General features: G+C 35.1%; 1 protein-coding gene across 11 annotated transcripts in view; it reads left to right on the forward strand.

The window, feature by feature from the left end:
- The window catches only part of FRYL (FRY like transcription coactivator), a 170,776-nt gene extending 144,698 nt beyond the window's left edge, over positions 1–26,078 (forward strand). For 8 of the 11 annotated variants that reach the window (XM_069014158.1, XM_069014159.1, XM_069014151.1 and 5 more), the window contains 11 exons: positions 1,637–1,840; positions 2,706–2,876; positions 6,698–6,951; positions 9,107–9,314; positions 11,243–11,392; positions 13,735–13,833; positions 18,448–18,516; positions 21,837–21,854; positions 22,822–22,932; positions 24,275–24,471; positions 24,894–26,078. In XM_069014158.1, the coding sequence (XP_068870259.1) occupies positions 1,637–1,840; positions 2,706–2,876; positions 6,698–6,951; positions 9,107–9,314; positions 11,243–11,392; positions 13,735–13,833; positions 18,448–18,516; positions 21,837–21,854; positions 22,822–22,932; positions 24,275–24,471; positions 24,894–25,152 (1,740 nt within the window). In that variant the 3' untranslated portion in view covers positions 25,153–26,078. The remainder of the gene's footprint in view (positions 1–1,636; positions 1,841–2,705; positions 2,877–6,697; positions 6,952–9,106; positions 9,315–11,242; positions 11,393–13,734; positions 13,834–18,447; positions 18,517–21,836; positions 21,855–22,821; positions 22,933–24,274; positions 24,472–24,893) is intronic. The other 3 variants (XM_069014155.1, XM_069014162.1, XM_069014157.1) reach the window with 1 other exon arrangement.
- The last annotated feature ends 1,070 nt before the right edge of the window (positions 26,079–27,148 follow it).

Raw genomic sequence — 27,148 nt, forward strand, 5'->3', positions numbered from 1 at the left:
AACCACACACTATAGAGACACCATTTCCTGTATTGAATGCAAGTAATCAAGCAGTTCAGAATTCAGGCTTAGTAGTATTAAAACATTAACACTAGACAGGACTTTGTAGATAGGATGACAAAAGTTGAAAACTTTGCCAGACAAAGTTAACCTTTAACTTCATTGTCTGTGTTAATTTAATAGTAGATAATAAATAAGAAAATGCAGTTTCTTTTTTATTACTTGCCTGGATGCAACATGTAGTTCTGTACTAGAAAAAAAAAATTAAGAGCACAGGTAGTAAGAATTCAGGGTGTTACATATATATATATATATGTATGAAAGCTCTGGCTTATTTTTTCACCAAAAATATAGAATGTTCTTTATTGCTAATAATTAAATTTCAACAGTATGAAGTGGGGCTTTTACATTAAAATCAGAGTAATATTCAGATTCAGTGTTTCAGCCCACAGTAGTAGTACTTTGTTGTGCTTGAAATTCTTTTGCTTTGCCATAACTTTCCATCTTCTCTTAAGCAAAAGAAATCACTAAGAGAGATTAAAAAATGTTTCGTTTGTGTTGCATATTTAATGCATCATGGTGATTTGTTAAGCCACAACAAGAAATACTCTCTTTAAGGCAGTTTTGGAGCCGTGTTTGGGGCTAGATGTGGTGAACTTCACCAGGTTTTCTATATTACTTAGCTGAATTGTTGAAGGTTGATGAAGTGCTTGAGAAAATCAAAGATCATTATTGTACTTGTGAATTAAAATAACAGTGTTTTTAAGATCTGGTGTCACTTAGTATGATGGATATTTGAAACCCAAATAGCTCAGCTTGAAAATGCACAAAGAGAATGGATCCAGCTATTGGTAATTCAGGGTGCACTTCATAAAACTGACACAAAGTAACTTGTAAAACAGTGACAACATCATCTTTTCTACACCCCGTATATAATTATTGTGGATAGTGTTTTGTCAGTTGGATGTGGTCAGTATAGATTCATGTGTGTTAGTTAAAGAATTTCATCAATGTTTGTTGAAACAGTTGCTTTATGTGTTATGCTAGAGAAAATGTATCATGAGCATGCTGATTTTAGTGTTTTGTCGTCAGTTTGGGTTTTTTTTATCTCATTAGAAAGACATTCTTTTAAATACTAGCTTTTTGACTAAAGCTTTTTTTCAGAGCTTGAATCAGTCTTTTACTGTTGGCAAATCCTATGTAATAAAATATTTTTCCCTGGTTCTAGAGTATCTTTAAGTGTTTGTCCTCGTTCTTTCTAATTATATGTGTTTTCCTTTTTGCTAACCAGGAGCTGCAGGTAAGTTGCAGCCTGGTGCCCTGGCTTGTTCATCTGTTGTTGTCTGTGATGTGTTTGTACTTTCTAGTCAGATTATAAAATCAGTACTGATATAGTTCTAGATTACATATTGAGTTACTTTCCAAGAAGATATTCAAAAGACTTCTACTTCATTTGCCATATATTTTATTTACAAGCATTTAACAAGGTACTTGAATTTTTAATAAAACTAAAGGGCTGATTGAAACTCTGTTCATGATGCGTTCAGTACTCATGTTTTCTCTGTCGCATTTGTGTATTAATTTAATTATGTTGAAATTTGTACATACCATATGTGTGCAAATTTTTTTGTTACAGGGTGAAAGCATGGACAACTTCAACTGGGGCGTTCGCAGGCGCTCTCTTGACAGTATTGACAAAGGAGACACACCGTCCCTTCAGGAGTGTCAGTACTCTGGTAGCACACCCAGCTTGAACTTGACCAACCAGGAGGATACTGATGAGTCTTCAGAAGAAGAAGCAGCACTGACTGCAAGTCAGATACTGTCTCGTTCACAGATGGTAAGTTATTTTTCTGTGAAAGAAATCTGAGAACTCAAGCTTTCCCTAGCACATTTAATGGATAAGTGTGGCTCACACTTTCAGTCTAAGTGACATAGTAAAGAACTAAATTAATGTGGCTAAGCTTCTTTTTCATAACAGCCTCAATGAAGGAAAAAATTTGCTTTACCACATTGGTGGTACATAACAGATTTATAATCTTAGTACAATATTAATTTTTTTAATGTCTTTACATTTACTATATTTGTTTAAATGTAAGCACAGAATTTCATGTGTTTTATATAAAGTGTGTTTCTTTGTGGATTTCTAGATCAAAAAACCCCCCCAAATGCTAAATAAGATCAAGAGTGTTAAGTGGTCACATGGGGGTCACATGTGTTTAAGCACAGAAATTGCTAATTTAATTATGGATTTTGAAGTCTGTGTACATATAACTTAGGAAAATCAAGAATGCTGGCCACTCAGAAGTCTCTCTGCATTATATAAATGAAATTAAGAAAAAGTTGACTTCATAGGGAGCAGCTTGATGAGTATGTTGCTTTTCAGACTTTAGGCAAAGCTTGTATTAATGTTGCTCCCAACAAAGAGCTCTTACTTTTCAATTGTTTCAGTCTAGCAAAAAAACTTTTAAAACAAGAAAGGAAAATAATTTTCCTTACAGGAAACCCGTTTTTTTCAAAGTGAAATGTTTCAGAAATGCATGTGATGCTTGTAATAGTTCTAGTGCAAAGCTGTGAAATTCATAATATGTAAATAAGTTCAAATAGCTAACAATACTGAAAGAGCCTGTTTCAAAACTAATGTATTTTTTACCTGCAGTTTGTGTTTCCAGTGAAGAATTTTGTTTCTTTCTTTTCTGTCTTAGTTAATCAGTGATTCTGCCATAGATGAAACAGTGTCAGATCATGCTGGTTTATCACTTCAGTCTCAAGATTCCACTAGCAGTGTGGGAACAGAAGAGGTGCTTCAAATCAGAACTGAGACCCCAAGTTTGGAGGCTTCTTCTCTAGATAACTCTAGCAACCAGCTGCCTGAGGTGGGGAGAAATGTGGGCTGGTGCATGGCTGATTTGGGCTCCTTCTAGTTTTAGTAGCAACTTTGGCTTTCTTTTCAACTGAATTTTCATCTGTTACACTGATTAGTTGATTTGCTTTAATATTTCTAACCTGTTGGCATGTTCTTACAAAATGCTCCCTCAGCATGGAGGCTACTTAGATGGATTGAGGGAACTTACCACAGGTTAAAAATATTCTTGAAGGGCTGATTGTGATAATTTCATGGTGCAGAATGAAACAGGCTAATTCAAAATGCTTTTACCTTGATATGGTTGAAATCCTTCTTGAGCGACATTTTCTTTCAAATACTTTTTTATTTCACTCCCCCTACCCTCCCCCTTTTTGTTTTTTGCTTTCTTTGGGTTGTGATTGGTGCTATATGGGAATAAAACCTCAGGCCAGCTGTGTTGGCAGTTGGTCCCATTAAATAATCCTTTAGAAAGGACTACAGATGCTTGCTAGTGGTATACTTTTTTGGAAAGGCCCATGTGGACTGAGACAGATTTCAAGCTAATGGCCACCTGCAAATCCGTGAGTACTTCAGTTTATTGTGTTTTAAAACTTCTGAATAATCTGAAATTTAAAAAGACACCCCTAATTTAAAACAAACTCTCATCTGCTACAATTTTTCTTGAAGTGGCTTGGTTTAGGTGGACTTCTTATTTCTTCAGTTAAAATTATTTATGCTACTGGCAATCTTTTTTTTTTTTTGATAATGTTAGCTAATTCCATCTTAGCTATATATAAAAGCAGAAAATTAAGCCATCCCTATGTGTATTTGACTAACCAGTGAGTGCACTCTACACTTAAGAATGAGTCTTCAGCCAGCCTGGTTTAAACAGTCTGCTGACTAGTTCAAGTGGCTGGGCTAGTTCAAGTTTCTAAAGGCTCTAGTTTACCTGTTTGCTACTAGAAAAACTGCTCTACTAACAGGCAGACCACAGATGTAGCTAATACTTAATGAAGAAAACTGTAAGAACAAAAGAATACAATAAAGGGAGAGTGGCTGATTTCCTGTGATAAAATCCACACCTTTTAAAGATGTAATATTGTGATGTTCATAAAGTGCTTTTCCCCACATTTCTTCATATTTTACCATTGTGATTATCTATGTGCTTTTTAAAAAAAGTGTTTCATTGCACTGCTGTTGATAAATTATCTCAGCTGTTGCAGAAACCTGTGCTTAGGCTGTCAAACAAATTGTTGTTACTTCATGTGCTCACCTACAACATGCATTTTGATCCAATAGAATTTTGTTCGAGGAAGAACACTTAAACTGGATGAACTTTTTCCACACAGGACAGATGTTTTATGTTAAGATTTCAGAAGCAAGAAGTGATATAGAAGCTGGAATTTTACAGAATGAAATTCATCACAATAAAACTTTTGTCTTCTCCATTGTTGGCTTGTGGTAAATCCTCAGCTGTAACTAATTTTTACATTTTCATAGTTCTTTCTGAGACTGCCCTTAGAATTCATTGTTATTCTGCAGCTCCCTTTATAAAATCACTATGCTGCTATAATCCAGGTGAGAATATTCACAAAAAAGCACCATTGTCATTAAAAAATATTGAAAACATTTAAATTGGGCTGTAAAATAATTTGATGACTAGGAAGCATTCAGAATGAATTTCTGTATTAAAAAAACATACAAGTGCATCCAAATGCATTCACTAGATGTGATGTTTTCCAGGTTTATTTTGTGCTTGTTAGAATATGGAATTTGAACAGTACAGGTTTCTTCAAGCACAATTCAAACACTCAAAGTTATTACAATACAGTACTTTAGCTATTTAGTTGGATTTTGTTGCTAAAAAAGTTAGCTGGCTTTATGCCTCTTACCAGAATGAGCTTGAAAATGTGCACACTATTGACTCATTTTGAAATATTTGTGAAGCCAGTAAAACTGATTTTGTTCTGAATACTTATACTGTACAACTTGTAGCATAGGGCAGTTGTTTTTTTCTGTGCTCCTGTACTTTATATATAAAACTCTTCCAGCACAAGCATTTCATTGTATGCCAACTGTCAGTTATCAAAATGTTTTTAATATAAATAAGTATTTATCAAAATTTATCTAAGACAATATGGGAAAAGTTGAAGCCATTATTCATAAGCAAGAGCATGCTGGTTAGATGAGTTGAGTAGTTGAGTACCTTGTTTGTCTCATAGGATGCTATATTTAAATTAATAGTTTACTTAAATATATTTGGCTGATTCCTAGAAAATGCAAAAAGACATTTCACATTCCAGTTAAGAATTTACAGTCTATCCGAGAAGAATAATTTTGTTCAATAAATTTTACAAGCTTATGTATATGAAAGTTTCTGACTAAAATGATTCTCTATTTTACTCACTCGCACTGTAGATTTTTGAGGGAGTGGTTTACTGGAAGTAACTTTACTAAGGTTCTGTGGCATTGGTAACTATATAAGTCACCTTTTTAAGATACTTGAGGAATATTCATACTGGTAGTCATGTCCAATGATACACAGAAAATGAAATCAGGAGTCGTGGCACTATGAAGACTTAAACTTGGCAGTAAATTTATTAACTAATAATAAGCATATTTTCAAAAAGCATATCTCTCATATGTACATTTACCAGTCATGATCAGTGCAACTCTGTATCCTATGTTAACATCTGTAACAGAAATGGACCATTGGTTCAATCCAAATTATTTTGTTGAGGTACAAATGTCCTCATTCCCATGTGCCTCAGCTGCTTGTAGGACAAAATGACTCTTCTATGAAAAAAATTTCCAGATTTTACTTTAACAAAAGAGGCATTAGAAGTGAAGTCACTAGCTGTGTCAAATGGCAGCAGTGTCACATTGAGGAGTACCATGGTCAAAGTGAGATTTGGTAAAGATCACTGTGAAAGAAAATTGCGTGGTTCTGTTTAAAGCTGAATTGTCTTTTCTAATATGTGTACAGTTATTTAATCTGTCAGAGGATCTATCTCAACTGATGAAAGCCATGAAATGATGTGTATGGTTAGAGGATGTCCAAAGGTTCCTTGACCAGTTTCAAATATGCCAGTAGAGGAAGACCAGGATACTAAAAATGAAAATATGTGATAATTTGTGCCTTTACGAAATAGCAAGTGTTATTTTTACTCCACAAGGAAATCCAATAAAAAGGTTTCAAGTTGATTCATCATAAATTAACTGAATCTTAATTTGTCTGTTCAATATAGTGATGTTAATGAATATAATAATGCTAATGGAGGAAGGGAGAAATTCTAATTCATTCTAATACTACCTACCTCAGTTTAATTATCCTCCCTCTGTAATTGCCAGTTAATGAAAGCCTACATTTAAAGATTCAGGATAAAACCCTTAAAGGCGCCCATATTAGCAGTAATGGCAAAATAATAAAAATACTGGAATATCCCTTTTCCACTGTTTATCTATTACACTGTTGGTAAGTAGTTATGCTGTTAAAATAGGGAGTGGAAAGGACAAGAAATGTTCTGGTACTCGCTGTAGACCCCAAAGGCAAGCATGAGGCAGTCATTTTGATCTTTACCTAGAAAAGTAAAATATGGAAGTTTTTGAGGAATTGTATTTGCTCTAAATAAGTCACATTCTAGGATATTAATGTTTACCAGAAGTTATAAACATTACAAATAGGCTGCCTGTCTTTGCCCAAGTAGAACTGTGTGAACGAGCCAAAGAGCTGAATAGTTAAAGTAAATATTTGTAAATAATCTTTTATAACTGTTATTTTACCATTATAAAACCTGACAAGAATACATAGGCCCTGACAGTAATACTAATAAAAGGATGTGTGATTCACAGGAAGGCAGTTCAGCAGTAAGGGATGAACAGGTTAGCACTGCTAGTGAAGACACTGGGTCATACCTACTACATGAGCAGCAAGACTGTCTGGTCTGTCACGAATCTCTGGAGTTGGAAGAGACCCCAGAACTGGTAGAGGCAGCAGCTCCTGGAAGCTATTCTGAATCTGTCTGTGAAGAGGATGTCACTCTGGCTTTGAAAGAGCTAGATGAGAGATGTGAAGAAGAAGAAGCTGACTTCTCTGGTTTGTCTAGGTAAGATTAATACTGGTTATAAGTAACAGAAATTACATTTTATCAGTGCATTAATCAAACAGGCTTTCCCATAGTGTGGAGATTTCCATTAATCCCATAATGCAAGAATATAAAATGATGGTTTGCATATCTGAAGTAATGGCTGATCGTTTTTGCCTGTTATAGCAACTAAACTCAATACTTTTTTCAGCAATTGTTTGTGGTACAAGGAAAACAGTTGTGCAGGAAAATATGAGAATTCTTGAATAAAAGAAATCTAGCACTTTTCTTCAACATCAGTAGGACAGAAATGTGAAAAAACAGCTGCAAATAGTATAACAGAGAAAAGCTCTTGAACTGCTCTGAATTATAGCAGCACCCAAAGGCATGAAAAAAGCAGGGAAAAATGTTGGGGGGTTTTGTGTTTGGTTTTTGGTTTGTTTGCTTGTTTTATTATTCAAAACTCCTGTAGAAGTCAGGTCAGTTTGTCTTTGAATTTGCCCAAGGTTTATTTTCATTATTAAGGTTAATAAGTCTCTTATATACTTTTAAGACATTTTAAAGTAAATAACATTTTTTTCATTTTAATACGGAGAGCAAAAATAACTACTGAGAGGAAAAGTTAAAGTTAGTCCTAGCTGGTTGAGTCATATTTAAAGTAAAACTCTTAAGTCCCCTGGTGGTAACAGTCTAAGAAGGAAAGAAAAGGAACAAGAAACCCCGAACAAGCAAATAAAACTAACCATAACAAACAAAAAAAATCCAAATTGTTCATAGGCTTGTTCATATTTAAAATTTGTTCAGAAGTTTAGATTGAATAATACAGAGACTTGGTATATATAGGAAGATAGACTTGACATCTCTTCTTTTAGAGAGATCTCTTAAGGAGGCTTTTTCAGAAAAGAACTCAACAGGAGATATAAAAGAAGTGATTTGAGATGGTTTTATTGGGAGAGACAGAGAAACTGACTCTTGTGATCCCATAAGTGACCTACTGCACTATGTCTTGTGAGAGTTCAAGGCTGGTACCAGTTAAGAGCAGTTTATTTCCTCATTTGCAACTGAACAATCTCTCAAGGTTTTATTTTATTTACGCTAAGCAAGCAAATGAAAAACCTCATCGCTCTAGTCTAACAAGTGACAGAGGTGATTGATTATAGGGTTGGTACACTAGTTAGGAAATACCTGAAAATCTTTTTTGAAGCTTTGCTTACAGATGATAATCAAAAGGGTTTTGTCTTAGCTTTTGAGCTTTGTGCAAAATACAAATATATCTAAAACTAGCACCACACTTCTTGTTTAAGACATGTTTGTTCTTGTTTAAGATGTACTTAGTGCTGCTGTGGATGAGGCAGTTGTCATAGAGAAAAACCATGTGTTTAAAAAAATTATTTTAATAAACTATCTGTATACTTGGAACCCTCCTACACATATTTGTGCTGCCTACATACAGGTATACAAGAAGTGTCAAAATGTATCATCCTTTGTAATACAGAAAATTTTAAGTTAATCATTATGTTAATGATACAAAGTAGTAGCATTGATAAATTTATAGTTTGATATTTTTATTGGATGTTTGGTGCCTAATGGAAAATATGATAGCAGAATGCTCTGTGAACAAAGGTCTGTTAAACTGATTGCCCATAAAAATGAAAGTGTTTCGATCTATCTCCATTTGCTTCTGTTATTTAAGACAGTTATAAAGCAGTATTACATTGCTAAATGAGCTCTTGTGCTTCCCTTAAGGAAGGCTAAAACTTCTTACAGATATTGGGGGACCATCTGTCCAGATCAATAAAAATGTGAAGAACTGGATGTTAATTCAGTTATTGGGGGCAAGAAAAAAAAGCCTGTTTCTTAGTGGTGTACATATATATAGTGCTGTATGTACCCATATATAGCCTCCAGAGAGCTCTTTGTCTGTAGTTATATGTAGAACTGACATGCGTTAGTAAATTTTGGAGAGTATAAACAATTTTTAATATATTGCAGTAGCAAGAGCTTTTGATAGTTTACTCTCTTCTTGGCTCATAGTTACCTTAGTTGATCCATTATTTATTTTACAAAAGGCTATTCTGAATCCAAAATACTTATTTTTTCCTTCTTACAAAAATGAAGGTGTTTTTTCCCCAAAAGGTTTGCTGAGGAGATAATTTCTGTTATTTACTATTTGTAGCCAAGATGAAGAAGAACAGGATGGTTTCTCAGAAGTGCAAACTTCCCCTCCTCCTTCACCATTTCTTTCTGCCATATTGGCAGCTTTCCAGCCAGTGGCATACGATGATGAAGAGCAAGCCTGGCGCTGCCATGTCAATCAAATGCTGTCAGATACAGATGGATCTTGTGCTGTCTATACATTTCATGTCTTCTCAAGATTGTTTCAGGTCAGTGAATTCTCAGTGTATGATTGCTCATCTGAAATCCTTTCCTCCTAAAGCTATTCTTCCCCTTGAAACTGCAAAAGCCACAAGATTATGGTAGCAAGAAGCTTTAGAAAGCAAATCAAAAGCAGACCAGAAAAACACATTGCTAAAGAAGTGTAACATTGTCATACACTATTTTTCCATAGGATATCTGCTGTATTCATTGCCTAGGAGTGAACCTGCTCAGAAAACAAACAAAATTGAGAAAAGCTCAAAAAAAAACCAGTTCAGTGCTTCTTGCAAGCTCTTAGTTCAGGTTGTGTCCCTTCTTTTATTTTCTGAACATCACCCAGGTTCTGTGATGATTACAGAATTAATGTCTTTCTCCTGGTTTTTTTGTGGGAGTCGTTATTATGGGATCGCAGCATGACAAACATTAATGAATTTATCTTGCACATGTCTTGTGAGAAAAGGGTTTCCTTCTGCAGAAAAGTAATTGAAACACCAGGAGATCCACTGGAGCTGGATGTTTCAAATGCCTCTCTTTAAGTATATTTACCTCACAGATTTGATACCAAACACAAAATGCCTATGGCTTAATTTTTCTGTCTCTCTCCTCCCTCTATGTAGGGGATGAGTTTTTTACATTTTAAAAGTAATGCTTCTTTGCAAAGTCCTATGGGGTAGAAGAAGTATAATTAATTCATTTTATGTACAGGCAATGTGCCAAATGAGCTAAGAGAATATTCAGGACAAGACCTTATGACTCCAGCCCTTTCTTCTATATCTAATATTCATTTTGCCTGCTGTTTGGATTGTCATAATAAATTTCTCAGTGGAAGACCCACACTAGCACATATTTTGTCCCATGTGTATGGGCAGTAACTTAGATGTGAAGAATTCATACTCTACCTTTCCGATGGAATTACTTGTTTGCACATCTATACCCATTTTCCATTTTATATTGAACTAAGTATTTTGCCACAGTGCCATGAAATTCCTGTTACAGATTGTAGATTTTTGTCTTTTTGCTTCATCTAGACATCAGGGATTTGGTTTTTCTGTATTATTCCAAAGCTTAGCTGCAGTTGGTTTTTACATATTCATTAATTTCCTGAAAGTGGTAAAATGAGAGCTCATATTCTCTTGTGTTCATTAAAGAGGGAGCTAGGAAGAAAGATAAAACTTGTCTTAACAGCTGTAAAGTTGGGTACTCTGCACAGTAGCAATCCAGTGTTCAAGCAAGGGCAAAAAATGCTCCTGAGGAGTTATTACTGGGTGCAGAGGAGGGTTAAAATGATCAAATGATACTCAGGAGGCCTTGTTTGACTCCGTGTTTGACTGGATTTTTCCATTTTGCCTTCTGGCTCCTTCCTGTGTTTAACTTTGCAGCTCTCTGTATAATCTTTATATAGTTTTATTCTACATGTAACTTCCAGGATTAATGAAACAGTCCATAGCAGAGTGCAGTGTTACGTTAGGCTAAGCTGACAGTCTGCATAATCAAACATGAAAAACTCAGGACTGATTTTTGAAGAAGGTAGAAACCCTGAGGTGGCAGCTTTGGACACAGATTGTGCTATGCAGGTCACATACTGACTCATAAAACTCTATAATTTTCTGCAATACAAACACTTGAAAATAAATTGAACTATCTGTACTTCATAAAGACAAATAGTCATCCACCTATACTGAGGATAGAGGCCTAGATGTGATAGGAGTAATTGTCTTCATAGATACTGGCTGGTTTTATTGATTTATTGCATTTTCCAGAGCTAATTTTACATAAATATTCAGAGAAAATTACATATTAGTTTGTCATTTAATGAAAAAATACAACGCGATGGAACTTTGTCATGACGGAAATTTGCTCTGAAATTCTTACCTAAAAAGCCGAAAGAATAGTAAAACACGTAGTAAGATAAATGTTTTTCTGATTTGACTTCTAGACCATTCAAAGAAAGTTTGTATCTATAACAAATGACTCAGTCAGCTTTCTTGGTGAAAGCCTACAGCGCATTGGAACAAAATTTAGAAGTTCTCTGGAAGTGATGATGTTATGTTCAGAATGTCCCACGGTCTTTGTGGATGCGGAAACGGTAAGAATCTCAAACTTGCACGTTGGAATCTTGTCTGCTCAAACATTTCATGTAACATACAAAATGATGTTTTAATATGTGGAAAAAAAAAGAAACTCTCTGAAATCAGAAGGGAATTAAAATCTTAAGTGGCCACTATGTATCATGAACACTGGAAACCACAAGTGAGAAGTGCATTTTCTCAAAAAACAGACTCCAGCTGTAACAGTGAACAGTAAGGAAACTCACTGATAGTACACAGCACTTTAATTCCCTTACTACTCTTCACTTTCCCTGCTTGTTCATATTTATTCTATGTTCTCTGTGCAGGTAAGAAAAAGGGAGACTACTTATCTAGCAGCAACTTTGCCTTTTTATATTACATTGTTTTATGTATATATTCAGTGATGCATGAGAAGAACATTGTTGCTACAGATATACAACGAGAAGACTTTGAATTGTTTGTTGTCATGCAAGTTGAAATCCTGGTTACAATAAATATTAATGCAAGAAGTCAGCTCAATGTTCAGCAGCAGTCAAAAAAACCCCTGTGCTAGAATTATTAAGAAAGGAGACAGCAAAACAGGAAACATCCCTGAATTAATGTACGTATTCCCAGTATACCTACATCCTGAATTTTGGGGGCAGTTTTGGTCCCCTGCTCTCAGAGCAAAGGTAGTAGCACTGGAAAAGATTAAAGAACAATCACAAGGATGATGAAATATGTACCGTGGCTTCCATGTAAAATATAAGTATATGGGCGAGGATTTTTAGCCCTTCAGAAGATAAATCTGTCCATAGATGTCTTATCATGGATAAGTGATAGAAATTATTTTATTTTTGTCTTAATTGATGTTGAGGGTGATCAAATTTAGCTAGCAGTTACTTACAAAACATACAGAACCAAGGTCCTTCATGTGATACATAATCGAACTCTGAAATGCTGTCACTTTTTACGGTGTCTGTTCATGTATTCAAAAAGCCACTAAAGACATCCATGGAAGAAATAGCCCTGGACAGGTCCTTTGAATATGCAGAACAATGTGTTGACAGAGGCTAAGAAAGCTCTCTGGAGCAGGTAGATCACCACATGTTTGCCCTTTTTTAAACAACTGCCATTAGACATTGTCAGATGCAGGGCTGAGGTGGATGGATCTTTGGCCTTGACACCCAGTGTGAGACACTTCTCCTGACCTGCTTCTTTTCCCTTGGTACTAAGGAGCAACTCCTTCTTAAGCTCTCGCTTAAGAATATGAGGACTAAAAAAGCATGATACAGATAGTGCATTTCAAGGGAATCACCTGTAATGTTTTTTTGTTTTCCTTATGCCACTTTAAAAGCAGTAGAAATTTACCAAAGAAATAAATTTCTTTGGGATAAGAAGCCATAAGAAAAGTTGAACTAGTACCTAACTAGAACAGCATGTGTATTTTAAAATAAAAAAGCAAATATACATAAACACAAATATAAAAAGGAATCATAAATATAGCACACAAATACTTGTTTGTGTATATGTGTACATACACACATTAGTGTTGTTACTTGACAAATACTATATAAATAAATCTTTCCTCTCCAAATAATTTAGGTGAAATGAACCTGCTTGTCAGGTTAATTCTCACTGATAAAGTACAGAGCTCTTAATGTGTGCAAGGACAGACCAGTGTGAGGGAGGAAACATGTTAGAGATTTTTATTACAGGAAGTGTCAGGAGAAGGACTAATGAAAAAACCTAAGTGATAATAAAACTACAGGGAGAAATGGTGGAAGAAAGCTGAGGTAGCAGTCCCTGAGGGAAAAAGAGATTGTGAAACCAGAAAAGAGGTAAAAGAGGCAGTCATTAATAGTAGAAGATTCTTCAAATATCCAATGGTTCCTGCTTTGACAAAGTCCTGTTTCTTACAGACTGCAGAAGCCTTTGCTGGTGGTATAGTTTGTATATTGAGAAGAGCAAGTAACCGTCAGTGGATACTCCTTAGGTTGCTACAGGAGCAATCCAGCAGCAGTACCTTTCCTTCCTTCTACAGGCTGTTCTAGTTACACCAGTGGTGTGTGTATCAAATACTATTCTTCATTATGAAAGATCTAAAAATTGCTTTGAAATCTCTTTTTCACATGTTAACTAGGTACTACTCTTCTTATTTTGGAATCAAAACTGTTGTTCACTGATTTAAGTGGTACAGTTACATGTGTTAATTCACTTACTCAAAGGTGTCACAAGTGACATGTGCCTAGCTAATTCTAATTTGTTTGTTTTTCCAAATGCAAACATGGGATTCTGTATTATATAATTTAGATATTAGACTGTACGGATTATAGTCAGATATTACATGATTACAGAGTTATTTGCCTTTATCTTCCAGCTACTGTCTTGTGGCCTGCTAGAAACATTGAAGTTCAGTGTTCTAGAGCTCCAAGAACACTTGGATACCTATAATGTCAAAAGAGAGGCAGCAGAACAGGTGAGTCTCTTGTATTTCAAAACAAAAATATTAGAACCTACTCATCAAGAAAATGTTGCAGGTCCTTATCTCTCATCACAGGTATCTAAAGGTAAACTGTGGGAAAACACTTCTAAAATAAAATCCTGTTTCCTTTTCTTCCTACTATGCTATGTCTATTATCTGAACCTGAGGGTTTTTTTTTAACATGTAATTCATTTTTGTTGCACATATTTCTGAAACTGATTTTTAATATACAACACTGCACAAATCCACTAACAGTGGGAAAAGCACATTCTTAATTTAAAAGTCCTCTTTTAAAAATATTCAAATATTTCTAACATTAAGATCAGTAAATAATGGATTTTTAAAATTTATGTTCTGCTTATTTTATTAGATTTGGGACTCACCTTCAGATTAAGACATTTACAGATAACTATCTATATGGGAATTAAGTGCATTAACACCCTTATTCAAGAATCAGGTCAATACAATAAAAGGAATCAAGAAAGCAATGCATTTATCCTACTACAGATACTGACTTGTTTAGCTGAATAATTCTTTAGACTTCTTTTTGGTGACTGAATCTCCACCAACAGTAATGGGGGTTATACAGCTGTGTCACACAGACTCATAAATTTACGGCTCATCTTACAGCTGGATCTCATTGAGGCTGATATTTATGTGTTGTTGAATAATTCAGTTTACTTTTCAAGGTATATGTTAGTGGTTATATCCTTTTTCTGAAGAAATGCAGTTTAGAAGTTGAAAATTTCTGTAGCAAGGGTCTGTATATTTGGTTTTGTGAACCTGTGTGTGAAGTTCAGAAAGTTAAGATACTAACTTCAGTAAACTGAAACAGGTAAGATTTGTATTTCAAGATCCAAAAGAAGACATGGATCTACAATCAGTTTTGCAAAGAGAGGGAGAGAGAGAATATATGGGGTTTTTGTTGTAGAGAGATAATGATTTCTAGGAAAATTGAAACATGCTGAATTTTACTGATCTCAGCAGCCTGTGAAGCCATGACAATGGCGGTATAGGCAAGTGTGAGGGATGCAAAAGAGAACCAGAATTCAAGCCATGATGCCTTGGCAGGGCTATATTTTGCAGCACAGTGGCTCCATGTTTCTTAATCATGCTGAGTTTATTAGGAAATTACGGCCTTTGCCTTGCAAAGATTGCTGACAGCTCATCTGTTGAATAGACTAGACATGCACTTTTTTGTGGAAAGGATCTCAAAAGAAATGTGGTTTCCTCTAAGCCAGTGCTAAAGTATGCCACACAGCACTGTTAATGTAGATAAACTCTTGGTAGGATCCAGGCCAGCATTTCTGCTAAAGAGTTGCTGCACTTGTTTGCCCTGCTCTGTGGTAATAACAATTTATTTGGTCTAATATAATGAGCTGCATTCTGCCATGTAGGCTTAATCAGAAACAAAGTGCTCATCTAATGACTTAAGATTATTTTACTCAATGTAATATTTAATGTCTGGCAATTTCCAATGCATAATGCTGTCAGCACTCCTATGAGAGCATAATGTGTTTCATTCCTCCTTTTAGAGAGCAGCACTGAGGCACAGAGGGTGATTTGCCCGCTGGTCATACAGGAAGATTTATGACAGGGTAAAAAGGGACTCATATATGTGTGTAATTAGAACAATGACTATCCAAACATGGAGGAATTTTACATCAGCTCCCCATTTAACCTAGTTTATCACAGCAGTAACCAATGGTATTGTTTTGTTGATTTGTGAAAATATAACAAGCTAGAATTACATCCCTTTCAAATGGCCACAAATTCACGAAATGTATTTTTAGCTAATTTTGCACTGCCACGTTTCATATTGACATAAATCCATGCTGGATATTAAGAACTTCTTTGTATTTTATTTTACTAGGTAAACAAATAAAAATATCAGTTTGATGGCCTCTGTCATTATATCATAGTGAAGGAGTTGTTTTTTCTGTCATAAGGGAGTCCAGTAACATGTTTCTGTGGTCAGCCTGTCTTCTGCCACAGTTTTGTGAGTGACTGGAGCAGGACGAAGGTTCACAGGGTTAAAGGAATTGTTCTGAAACAACTGAGAGCATTTTGTCAGGGTTTTATTTTTATTTAATAATTTATAAATAAAAAGAAGCAGTACTAATAAGCAAGAAACATTTAGCTTTGACCAGTCATCTCTGACTCTTGATAGCATGTCACTTAGACAATTTACTGCATTAAGTGGCTGTTGAGCATGTTAATTTAGAAGTAGTGACTATCTCGGATAATTTACTTTTCTAAAACTTTTTTAGAAGTATTTCTTTAGCTGTTTACCCTCTTTTTCTATGGTGTATTGTATATTAAATGTAAACTAAGAATCTTCTAAGCTACTTCTTAGATATGTTTTATTCTTTTCTTACTCTGTCCTCTTGAACAGAGTATAGGGAATGATTGAACAAGACTTCCTCAAGTAAAATCTGAATTTCTGTTGTTGGGTACAGTTGTGCTGTGTATACTATTAAATCTGAAAGTATTAAGGCAAAATGTTTAATCAACTTAATGCAGACCCTTGCTTTTTTCATAGAAACACACAGAAAAATTATCAAATTAACTGGTTGGGCTGTTGTATAATAAAGTCAATAAAAATTAACAGATATTTAAATAAATGTAATTTGCATGTTAATTTGGTGTCCTCTAGAATCAACCACTAGAAAAATCTGTATGTTCATTTCTATAACGAAAAACTGTTGTTTAAACTTTATCCTAATAGATGATGTTTGTCACTCTCAGTGCTGTGTGGTGTTCAGGCATTCACATGAATCAGATTGAAAAAGTGAAGGCTTGGGCTGCAGTTGCTTGAAACTCTTGCCTATGCACCAAGATAAGACAGAAAGGTACCTATAGTATAGGGAGTTTACCATGTCTGGTAAGGGTTTAATCTGGCAAACCAACCTGTGCTATGACCAAGACCAGCCCCAGATTTCCCTGTGTTATGCTTTCATCAACACTTTGTAGGAGATACATGGAGAAAACAGGAGTTGATAAAGAGCAAACACATAAAGAAGCTTATTCTATCACACTATTCCCAAAGAAAAAAAAAATAGATCTTTCTACCATGCTGAACATATTTTCTGTAAAAATTCTTAGCAAATTAATTTTGTCACCTTTTTGGAGCTATTGTTCTATTTTCTTGCAAGGAGACTGCTTGGACTTCATCTGTGTATTAGGGACAAAGACACTGAATCAGATAAATGTAATAGAAAATACAAGCTTATAGACACAGCATTCTAGGCACACCCTTTATTCAGACTGGTTCTAAGATTTACAAAAAGATCTTAAAAGGGCAGCGTGTGAAAATAAATACTAGCTGCCCAATTGCTGATCTATTTGTTCCAGTGCAAACCTATTCCATCATTCCTGATGGATGCTGTCTGATAAAAAGAAAAATGAGATTTGCTGTGGATGTTGGTATCCATGTCACTAATTGAAACTGACACTGCGATGTTCAGAGAATTCCATTTCTCCTCTTGATGAGCACACAGGCCTAGTTAATTCACTAAGTAACCTTTATTAAATTGAGCAGATGGGAAATCACATTTTTCTTTTTCTTGCATCAGACAGAGGTTAGAAAAAGGTCACCAAGATTCCCTCTGAGATTCAAAATACCAAACATATGCAGTAGGCTAAATTATTCTTCCTTGGATGTATAGAGCCTATTCTTCATTTCAGAAGACATTATGCACTTTCTCTCAACATGATGCATTCCCATTTCAGTAATACCCATGCTTGCAGTTGTTTGTACTGCACAGAAAAATATGCTGGGCCCTGTGTCAATGGGGTGATCAGGTTTTATTGTCCAAAAACAACATATTTGATTCTGTAAATGCTTTATAGTAACATAGATACTCGTGTGAATGCCAGTACCCATGGAGGTTATTTTTTGAGAAATTTGCATGGTTGGTTTAAGGGTAGAAAAAGAGACTGCCCACTGAAATTAATAAACTTGTTGTCTGCTATAGGAATTGGAGTTAAATACAGCCCTGAGTGGGACCCGCAGGTTTGCATTGTGTAGTGCAAGAATACTTTATCTCATTGGCTTGTATGAATGGGAGGTGATGCTAAACTCCTGCTGGAGAATTTTGGGTTTTTTTGTCCATTCTGTAAACCTGCACTTACATCTACTTACACAGGAGAACTCTATTTCCTTCTGTTTCTAAAGTAGTCCCAAGAAGTGTAACAGGCTTATTCTCTAATGTGAATTAGCAGTATATTTTAAAAGCTGATAAATCATGTTGGTGTAAACCTTGTTCCAGAAGTAAAGAGAGGGACGTTTCTGCTTCCACTCTCTCACACATTTTCCTGTAACAGTATCAATTCAATCATGGGTTAGTATTTATGCTGAAGTGTACTATCTCCATCTTGGGTAATGAAGGCTACAGGAAAATTACAAGACAAGGGACACAATAAAAGCTACAAAGTGATTTATCAGAGTGGATACTGCAAACAACATTGGTAAACAACTGATTTCATATCACAATTTCTTATGTTACCCGAGATTGTATAAGACAAAGTGTCTTAAGCAGCTTTAGCACAGTCTTCAGTTTGTTCTGTTTCAGAAGATGTTTAATCTTGTTTGTATTTATTTTGCAGTGGCTGGAAGACTGCAAAAGGACATTTGGTACTGATGATGGTATTCATGGGACTAACACAGATGCCCAGGTAGGTGTATGTCATTTATGAGTCTCAGGATATGAGATTAAAAATCATCTTTATGACACAAAAATTCTAATACTTGTAGAGAGATTAAAAATGTATGAAAAGCTTTTCATTTCAGTTATCATCCTATCTTTTGGAAACTCAGAGTCTCATGAAGTGGTAATAAGAATGGGTCTTCTTAATAAAAGCTGGCAATCTGTCTTGGGTTCTAGACTTAATAACACTGAGTAGATAAGCAGACTAGATACCATCTGTGTACCAGCAAGTCTGCTTTTCTGCTGCTGTTTCCAGAAGAAAAAAAGATTAATATTCTGGTTATATGCTCAGATACATTGTCTACTCAAAAACTTCTGTTGAATTTAATACAGTTAGTACTATAGAACTACGTAAGACCTTTCTGGAGCCAATTTGGGTGAGAAGGAACAGGGAGTAAAGTAGCAGTATAGCAAAAAGCTCATAAAACACTTCTGTCAAAATATTATCTAACAATAGGTTAAGTAACCATTAATATTAGTTGAATATTTTGTATGTATTTGCATGGCAGTCATCCATGTTTAATATTACTAATTGCTATAGTAAGTGATAGCTTTTCCCCAAATGGACTAGGACTGGGGGTTTTTTTAAATAGAATAGCTACATAATACTGATAGTGTAAAAAAAGAAAATCCAAAACCCGACATTAGCAGGTACCAGGAATCTGCCATCTGAAGTACAGTGGTAAAGACAGTGAAAGATGTAAGAGTACTGCAGGTGGCAGATGAACTTAACTTTTCACAGTGACAGTTTGACAAAAACCTCAAATCCAAGCTGAGAAAGGAGGAATTTTATTTCTTTTATTCAATTGAACTATTCATTGATGCACTTGGTCATGTTTCTGCTGCTGAAGATGTAGTCTTCAGGAACAGAAATGTCTGCTGTATCTTTGGACTATTTCTTCTTTTATACAGTTTTCCTTTGCATATATATATTTCTTTTTGTATATATATATATATATACATATACATACATGTTTGGGGTTTTTTAATTCAATCACAAAATGTACCTCAGTTTCTAGAGCAGTGAACATCTGATAATATACTGTTAATTTTTATACTGCACTGAAGTTGCACATTTAAAAAAAAAATCGTGGATAATCTTAGCTAATATAAAACCAGCAAAATAATGTGCTACCATTTGGAAGGACTTTTGTCTTGCCTATGAACACATACTTTAGTGTATTTTACACAAAGTATACATGTTTGTATACTGACTGGTATATCTTTAGAAATAGATACAACAACAATTACTATTACAATACAGTACATGCTGTATATATTAATAAAAAAATTTATGTATTTCAGTTCATACTTACAATTTGGTTTACATACACCAAGAAACTGTTTTAACATTTAGTTGTTAGAACAGAACCATTCTTACCATGAACGTAAATGTTACTGTTCCTACTGTATAGCTGGGGGAACTAGGAAATGGAAGAAAAGCAACATGCAGGCTTTCAAATAGCTTGTACAGAGAGAATCCATGACTCCCCAGCAAGGCAGTTTGGCCTATCTTCTCTGTTTCTGCAAGGCTTGAAGATAGCCTCTGAAAAGGAGTTTGTGACCAATCACACTGATGATTATTTGTGGGGACCTGTTTTGATTTTGGCTTTTAATCCTAGCCTGTGAGGGAGGTGTGCTGGTAATTCTTCAAAAGTCCTTGTAAATGGAATGTGGGGCTGCTAAGTCTAAGCAGTCAGCCAGTTAATGCTAAAAATGTGTAACTGTTATCTTGCTCAGGAAAACAGATATTTTTCATTCACTAACACAAATAAGATTTTCTTACTAATTTTTAGCACTGTGGTCCATACAGCTAAGAAAGAGCAAGATTAATTCTGTTCTGGCTTGTGCTTTGCCAGCAGACTTGCAAGTAAATCCAATTATTCAGTTCTGGCTATTAGCACAAGCAAGCCTGAAAGAATGCATCTGGATTCTGGCTAGACTGTTTCTACAGGACAGGCAGGTAGAAATATCAGATTATTTCTCAAGTAAGCATTATGTGAAAGACACTGAAGCAGTACAAAGCCATTTTTAAAAGAAAACCTCTCTTGAATTTTTAAAACTTAGCTATCAAGGTGTGATTTGGGGGAAAGAGATTAATTATGGCTTACAGTAATAATGAGACTTGGCTTTAAGACCACTACTACTTAATGACTAAAATTATTAGTCAACCTTGCCATTTCTCAAAATCTGATTCTCTGTGCTTCATTGAAGTGAGTCATTGAATGCATGTTAACTTCTGCAGTTCAAGATACTATGTCTTCAGTGTTCTGTGCATCAGAAGTTTTCACTTATATAATAATTGTGCTGTGTATATAATAGCACAGAGTGCAGAACAAAAACATGCAGTGCAACAAAAACATGGCAATGTTTATAACCTGTGAAGCACACAGTATGTAGCTTACCATAACATTGTGTACAGCTATGTGCTTAGTAAAGCTCAGCTGCTTCTGTCTGTTGGGAGTCAGACATCTTCATATGTTTTGCTCTCAGGTACATGGTGTGATTCCAATGGGGTTGTCCTGTGCAGGGCCAGGAGTTGGACTTCAGTGATCCTTGTAGATCCCTTCCAACTCAGGATATTCTATGATTCTGTGATCTGGTTTGCTATGACCACTGTACGTGCCTAAGTGCCATCAATATGCTTAGTGCTGTACAAAGCACAGGAGTGGTAAAGTTCATGTCCCTAGTCTGACAAATATATTTTCTGGCTATTTCTCTCCCTATTCCTCTTCCCCAAACATTTTTTTTTTAAATGGCTTGTAAAAAACGAGTGCAATTACATTACAGAAATCTCTAGAGGTGTTGAGAATTAAGTTTAGCAAACCCAAGAATTTCTAAACTGATTCAGAATCCAAATTAACCTTGCATCTCCAATTTTAAAATGCAATATTTTTGCTTAAATTGTTGTGATACAGAACAAGTAAGAAGCATTGTACAGATGTTCAGACCTAAGTGTCCTTGATTTTGATTACCTTAAATTTGTGCACCTTTCAGACTACACAAGGTATAAAGACCAGACAGGGTTGTAAGAGTGTTACTGATGCTGTGGGACAACAAAGCCAACACTGTCTATCTTTAGTTATAGCAGCAAGTAATTTTACACCAAATTCAGCCTGTTAATTTTTTTTTTTTTTACATTCAGGATATATTTGGAGCATGTTACTTGTATTTCTTCCTCCATTTTACCTGGGACATCTTTTACCCTAATTAAGATTATTTCCTACACTAATTCTTGCTCTTTTTTCTTTCTTTGTATTTTTGTGACCTGCTCATCTTCTTGCTTAGCAAATGGAAATTCTAGCAGTAAGTGACAGTTCTTGATTTATCAAATACTTAACCAAGCCAGTCACCAAACTAGTCTCCATCTGTCTTGTCCATTTGTGAAATAATGATGTCTTGTCCTAGACTATTACAGAAATGCTGTGTGCTTCAGTTTTGCATCATCTAACCCATTAGACTGTTGGTCCTTTGTAGATAATAGGATCCTGTAGTTAGTAGAATGTTATAAAGATTATTCCATTAGCACTAGCTTTTATGTCTGTATGTGAAGCAGTATTAACACTGCCTGCACTTCTGACCAGTGTTTTAGAGGCATAAAAATGGAAGCAAGACAGTGTGTAAGTTAATACTGCTATTTCATTTCCTTAAGAATATATAATGTGTTATTTTCTAAAGAAGAATAAGGGCTACCTTTTATAAAGAAAACATTTTTCTTGCCTCCAGGAATGGAATTATTTTCCTCCTACTCTGTCAGGCAGTGTAAGCTAAGGGCCAGGTTATATACTGTGCTTACAATATAAATATTAATGGTTATGAAAGATCCTACACTTATGGATCATAACTGCTTCTTTTGGATATTAGATCTTGAATTTAAAACAGTAAAATATCAACAATAAAAGTAAGTGATCTATGAAACTCTTACCTTGTTTTTGAGACATGAAATCTTTAAATGTTCCAGACATTTCAAAATGCCTTTTGAATCACTTCACATCCCACTCCACCCCCCTTCTTGGAGATGTAACTTATTAAAAAGTGAACTTTAAATCTATGTAAGATGCTACTTGTAAATCTAGAACTGAATGAAGCTTTCACCTGCTTTTCATTAGCTTACTGTATGTTAGCTTCTGAGTATTTTTGGCATTTTCTTTAGTAACCAAATTAACTACTTTTAATTTTGCACACTCTATACTGAAGAAGTTGTGATTTATTGTCTCTTGTACTGGAAGAGGTTTGCACTTCCTGAATATAATAGTGTTGTTTACATTTGTAGGAGTTGGAGTTGTGTCGGAGGCTATACAAGTTGCATTTCCAGTTGCTGCTTCTCTTCCAAGCCTATTGCAAACTCATCAGTCAAGTAAAAACAATCAAGAAAGAAGCAGAGGTAATGAAAACCATGCCATTCAGCTAGTAATTGTTGACATTTTAAAAGCAGACAATTTAAAATACATTTTGGTAATGCTTTCGTCAGTGGGATATCTTTTTAGAAACTGGACGAGGGTTCCAGCTGTTTTATAGCCAATTAATAAAATATTTAAGTAGAGCTTACAAGAATTCCCTGAGTTGTTCAATTACCTGTGTTGATTTTTGTACAGCTTGAAAGCTCTTTAAAAAAAGACAAGAATGTAGGGAGTCCAGTGATGAGGATTTAAAATATTTCAGTAGCACTCCTGGTGTATTCTAATCAAGCTACAATCAAGGCACATCAACTCCACTCAGCAGAGTTCTGTGATGAAAGCCCCTTTCCATCGCCCTGGTGTTTCCTATAACAAACATCATTGCTTGCTACCAACTGATTCATTTAACTGTGTCATTTCAGCCACCATTCAATTACTCTGCAACCTTAGTCCCCATCCTAAACAGTTAGTGCATTCTAGACCTCTTATGCCTGATTTTTAGTTGTAGTAACTTCAGAAGTAAAAGGTATCTTTCAGCTGTGCACATGTAGTACATACGTGCTGTTAATCGAGTTGCGTCCATTATGCTATTAATAATGTCTTCTGTAAGTTCTCCTGGGGCTGGAATGCAATAAACAGGGGTAGCAAAAAAAAACCAAACTAGCTCTTGCTTGATATAGAGGGGAGGAACATGAAACACTTTAGTGAAAGTCTTTGGTTTATGAGTAGCTTCAGAAAAAAACTGAGCATGTTCCTCACTTGTATTTCCAGATTTTTGTAGAGGCTGCAAATAAGTTTGTGTTTGAAGAATGTTGTGGAAGGTTGGCATCACATCAGTCCCACTTCTTGCCTAAGTTAGTCAGATGCAGAATCATGTTCTGCCTTGTGTTTTACTCAGGCCTTGCAGCTAAAGCCAAAGATTATATACACTGGCTGCACTACTGTGCTGGGTTACCAGTCTTCCATATATTTTTCTTCGTATTTAAGATGTCTTTATAATGGCACCATTGCTGTCATACTTTTTTGAAATGTTTAATTCTTTTTGTCAGTTCGTTATTAAGTAATGTGGGGAGAAAATAAATTTACTTTTTGAATTAAATTTTAAAGGAACTAAGATGGAAACTTCATCGGGGAAAGCCCAAATACTTGACATGCATGCTTGGGCCATTAAATTAACTGTATATTTAAGCAACTGCAGAAAATACTTGGGTGTTCTTTTTCTATTTCTCATTATTGCATTGAGGAGGAAAAATAAAAATCTGATCTTCTGAAAATTAATTTGGCTGAAAACGTATTTAAACTAGAAAATATAACTTATACCTGTTTTAGGTAATAAACATGTCTGAAGAACTTGCTCTTTTGGAGAGCTGCCTGAAAGAGGCCGAGGCGGTGTCGGACAGTGGTATCGAAGAAATTGAAATTGCAGAGGCTTCCCAAGCTAGCACAGAAACAGCTATTCACTCTCTCATTGAATCCCTGAGAAACAAGGAGTTTGTGTCAGCTGTGGCACAGGTCAAGGCTTTCAGGTAAGTTTTTAAGGATTGCTTTCCGATCTTGAGTTTCTTAATAGACCTTTTAAAATTAAAAACAGAGATAGGCACTATTCCTTTTTTCTTCAGTTCTTGCTGGATGTCCTTGTCATTACAGCTTGTCTTTTTCTTAAAATAATTAAAAAAAAAAAAAATCTGTTTTAGTAGTACTTGTTCTTTAGAATTTACCTCTGAGAAATGATACTGTTACGTACCTGGACTATGGAAGAAACATTTCTCTATGTCTTTTGTTCAAATATCTGCTTAAAGAACAAAAATATTTAAACTTTTGATTTTTAAATCGAAATTGCATGTTATATTCTTTTGCATTTTCCTGTCTTCTGCTCAAATGTCTGTTTAAAGAACATTTGAACATTTAAATTTTTTTTAATGTTTAAATCCAAACGGTGTGTTTACAGATCTATTTGGCCCCACGACATCTTTGGCAGTTCTGAAGATGACCCAGTTCAAACATTGCTGCACATCTATTTCCGTCATCAGACACTTGGCCAAACTGGAAGCTTTGCAGTAGTAGGCTCCAACCAAGATATGTCTGAGGCCAGCTCAAAACTGATGGAACTTAATCTAGAAATTCGAGAGTCTCTCCGTATGGTGCAATCCTGTCAGCTTCTAGGGAGGATCAAACCAGGAATAAATCTTGTCACCACTGGATTCTGAATAGCTATCATTTAGAAAAGAATTGATGATGAAGACGCTTCAGACTATTATTGAGCACCTTTCACAAAAAAAACCAAAAACAAACCTCCAGCAATCTTGACAACCAACACACTTTTATCACAGCAAGAAACTCTTCATCAGAAGTAAAACCCTGAAAATTGAAGTGAACATCCTACTTGACTGCTCTTTCTACACAGCAGCCTGTGTGGCAGTAGTATTTTTTTATTAAATTTATGTGTAAAAACTACATGAAAGGAAAAGGGCTTAAATGTAATGCATACCATATGCATTATTTTCTGTTGTAACAGAACTATAAATGATGATTGCAGTAACAGCCTCTACAGGTTGAATCAGTATCGCAGGTGGGATGAGGCTAAAATCAAGGCTCATTTATTTTGGCTGAAGACCTGCAAGGCTTCCTGGCTTTCCAGCAGTAGTAGATAAAATCAACACCTAATGAGACACTTAGCAACGTCATGAAGAATGTGCAGTCAAACATGAGTAGAATGACAAATGACTGCAAAAACCATTGACTTCTCGGTGTTTAATTTGCTTTTGTTGTCTGTAATAAGGAAATGATGTGTGTGAGTTAGAATGTATGGCTATGTGACAGTTGTTTTTTGAAGTATGGATGATTGTTAAATAAGGTCCCAGAGCATGCTTAAAAGAGCTGCAAGATTATTTTTGAAGAAATTTTATTTTATTAGATCTAATCCTCATAGTGTGTAAATGTTAGGACATTTAATAATATTTTAAACTGGGATTTCCCAGTGATTCTAAAAGAAATAATATATCTGTTAACTTTATTGGAATGCTGCTCAGTTCTCTGACCAGTGCTTATGTTACAAATATTGATAACAACTAACCAAAAAGTAGCTGCCTGCAGAGACTTTAAAATGTATATTAAAGATATATGCTGCCCATCAGCAATTCTCATTAGAAGTTAACTTATTTTATTCTGTATATATTCTAGAAACTGTATAGTGCAAAACCAGTATTTTTCTTGTAAATTTGTGCAATGCACTGTTAAAACAGTAGGTGTATAAAGCTATGAGGAGAAGGGGGCGTTCCCTGGTAGTCACATGCAGTACTTGCAGTCTGAGTAGCCTGCAGGGTTTGAAGAGTTTGAATGCACATATATGCATCTTCATGACTCAACTGAAGCCTAAGGAATTGGGACTATATAGAGAAAAAAACAAACAAAAATAAACCCTGACTACTAAAACATGCAAACAGGCAATATACTCATAGTTCAAAGTCTGTAGCATAAAACAAACTGGATTCTGTTGAAACCAATAGCATTTTGTAGGAAAAAAAAAAAAAGCAGAAGAAAAAAAAACAGAAAAAAAGAATGTAGTCCCACAATTCCTGTGATTTGAAAGGAACACCCAGTATTTTTATATACATCTCTTACCCACTGTGATTTTTTTAATGGGCTCTAATTCCAGAGTTTAGAATGTAGAACTGAAATTCTTAGCTCTGCCTTTTTGGGGGAATTAGGCCCCACTAGAAATGTAATTATGCTGAAATGCATTAATTGAAGGCACTGTGCACACTGTTGGACTGCTGACAGTAGTTATGTTATCCTAACAAGTTCTGTAACTGGTCAAGGCACATCCATATTCACTGTATTTTTTTCCCCTGTCCCTGATAAAATTGAATTATTTTGATGGTTTTGTGGTACTGTAGATGGTGTTCTTAATTATTTAACTAGTATTTACCGGGGATAAGTAGTTTTATTTAGGGGTGCATTACACTTTTATTTACATCATCTTTTACCAGCTTTTTTTGTAAAAATAAAAGACATTGTATCTGTCATTTTGTGTATTTTTACAAGCTAGAGTTTAAATACTTTAGCTACACAGATTAAACACTGACAGCAGAGGCCCTGAAGTAACTTTTTTCCTTTTATGTCCTGTCATTGCAGCAGCATTTTTCCTAGGCATCTTCTGAAGCTGCTGATGGATTTATCATGAAACTCAAACCTGAATTCATA

The sequence above is a fragment of the Aphelocoma coerulescens genome, chromosome 4, assembly GCF_041296385.1.
Source record: "Aphelocoma coerulescens isolate FSJ_1873_10779 chromosome 4, UR_Acoe_1.0, whole genome shotgun sequence".
Taxonomy (NCBI): Eukaryota; Metazoa; Chordata; class Aves; order Passeriformes; family Corvidae; genus Aphelocoma; species Aphelocoma coerulescens.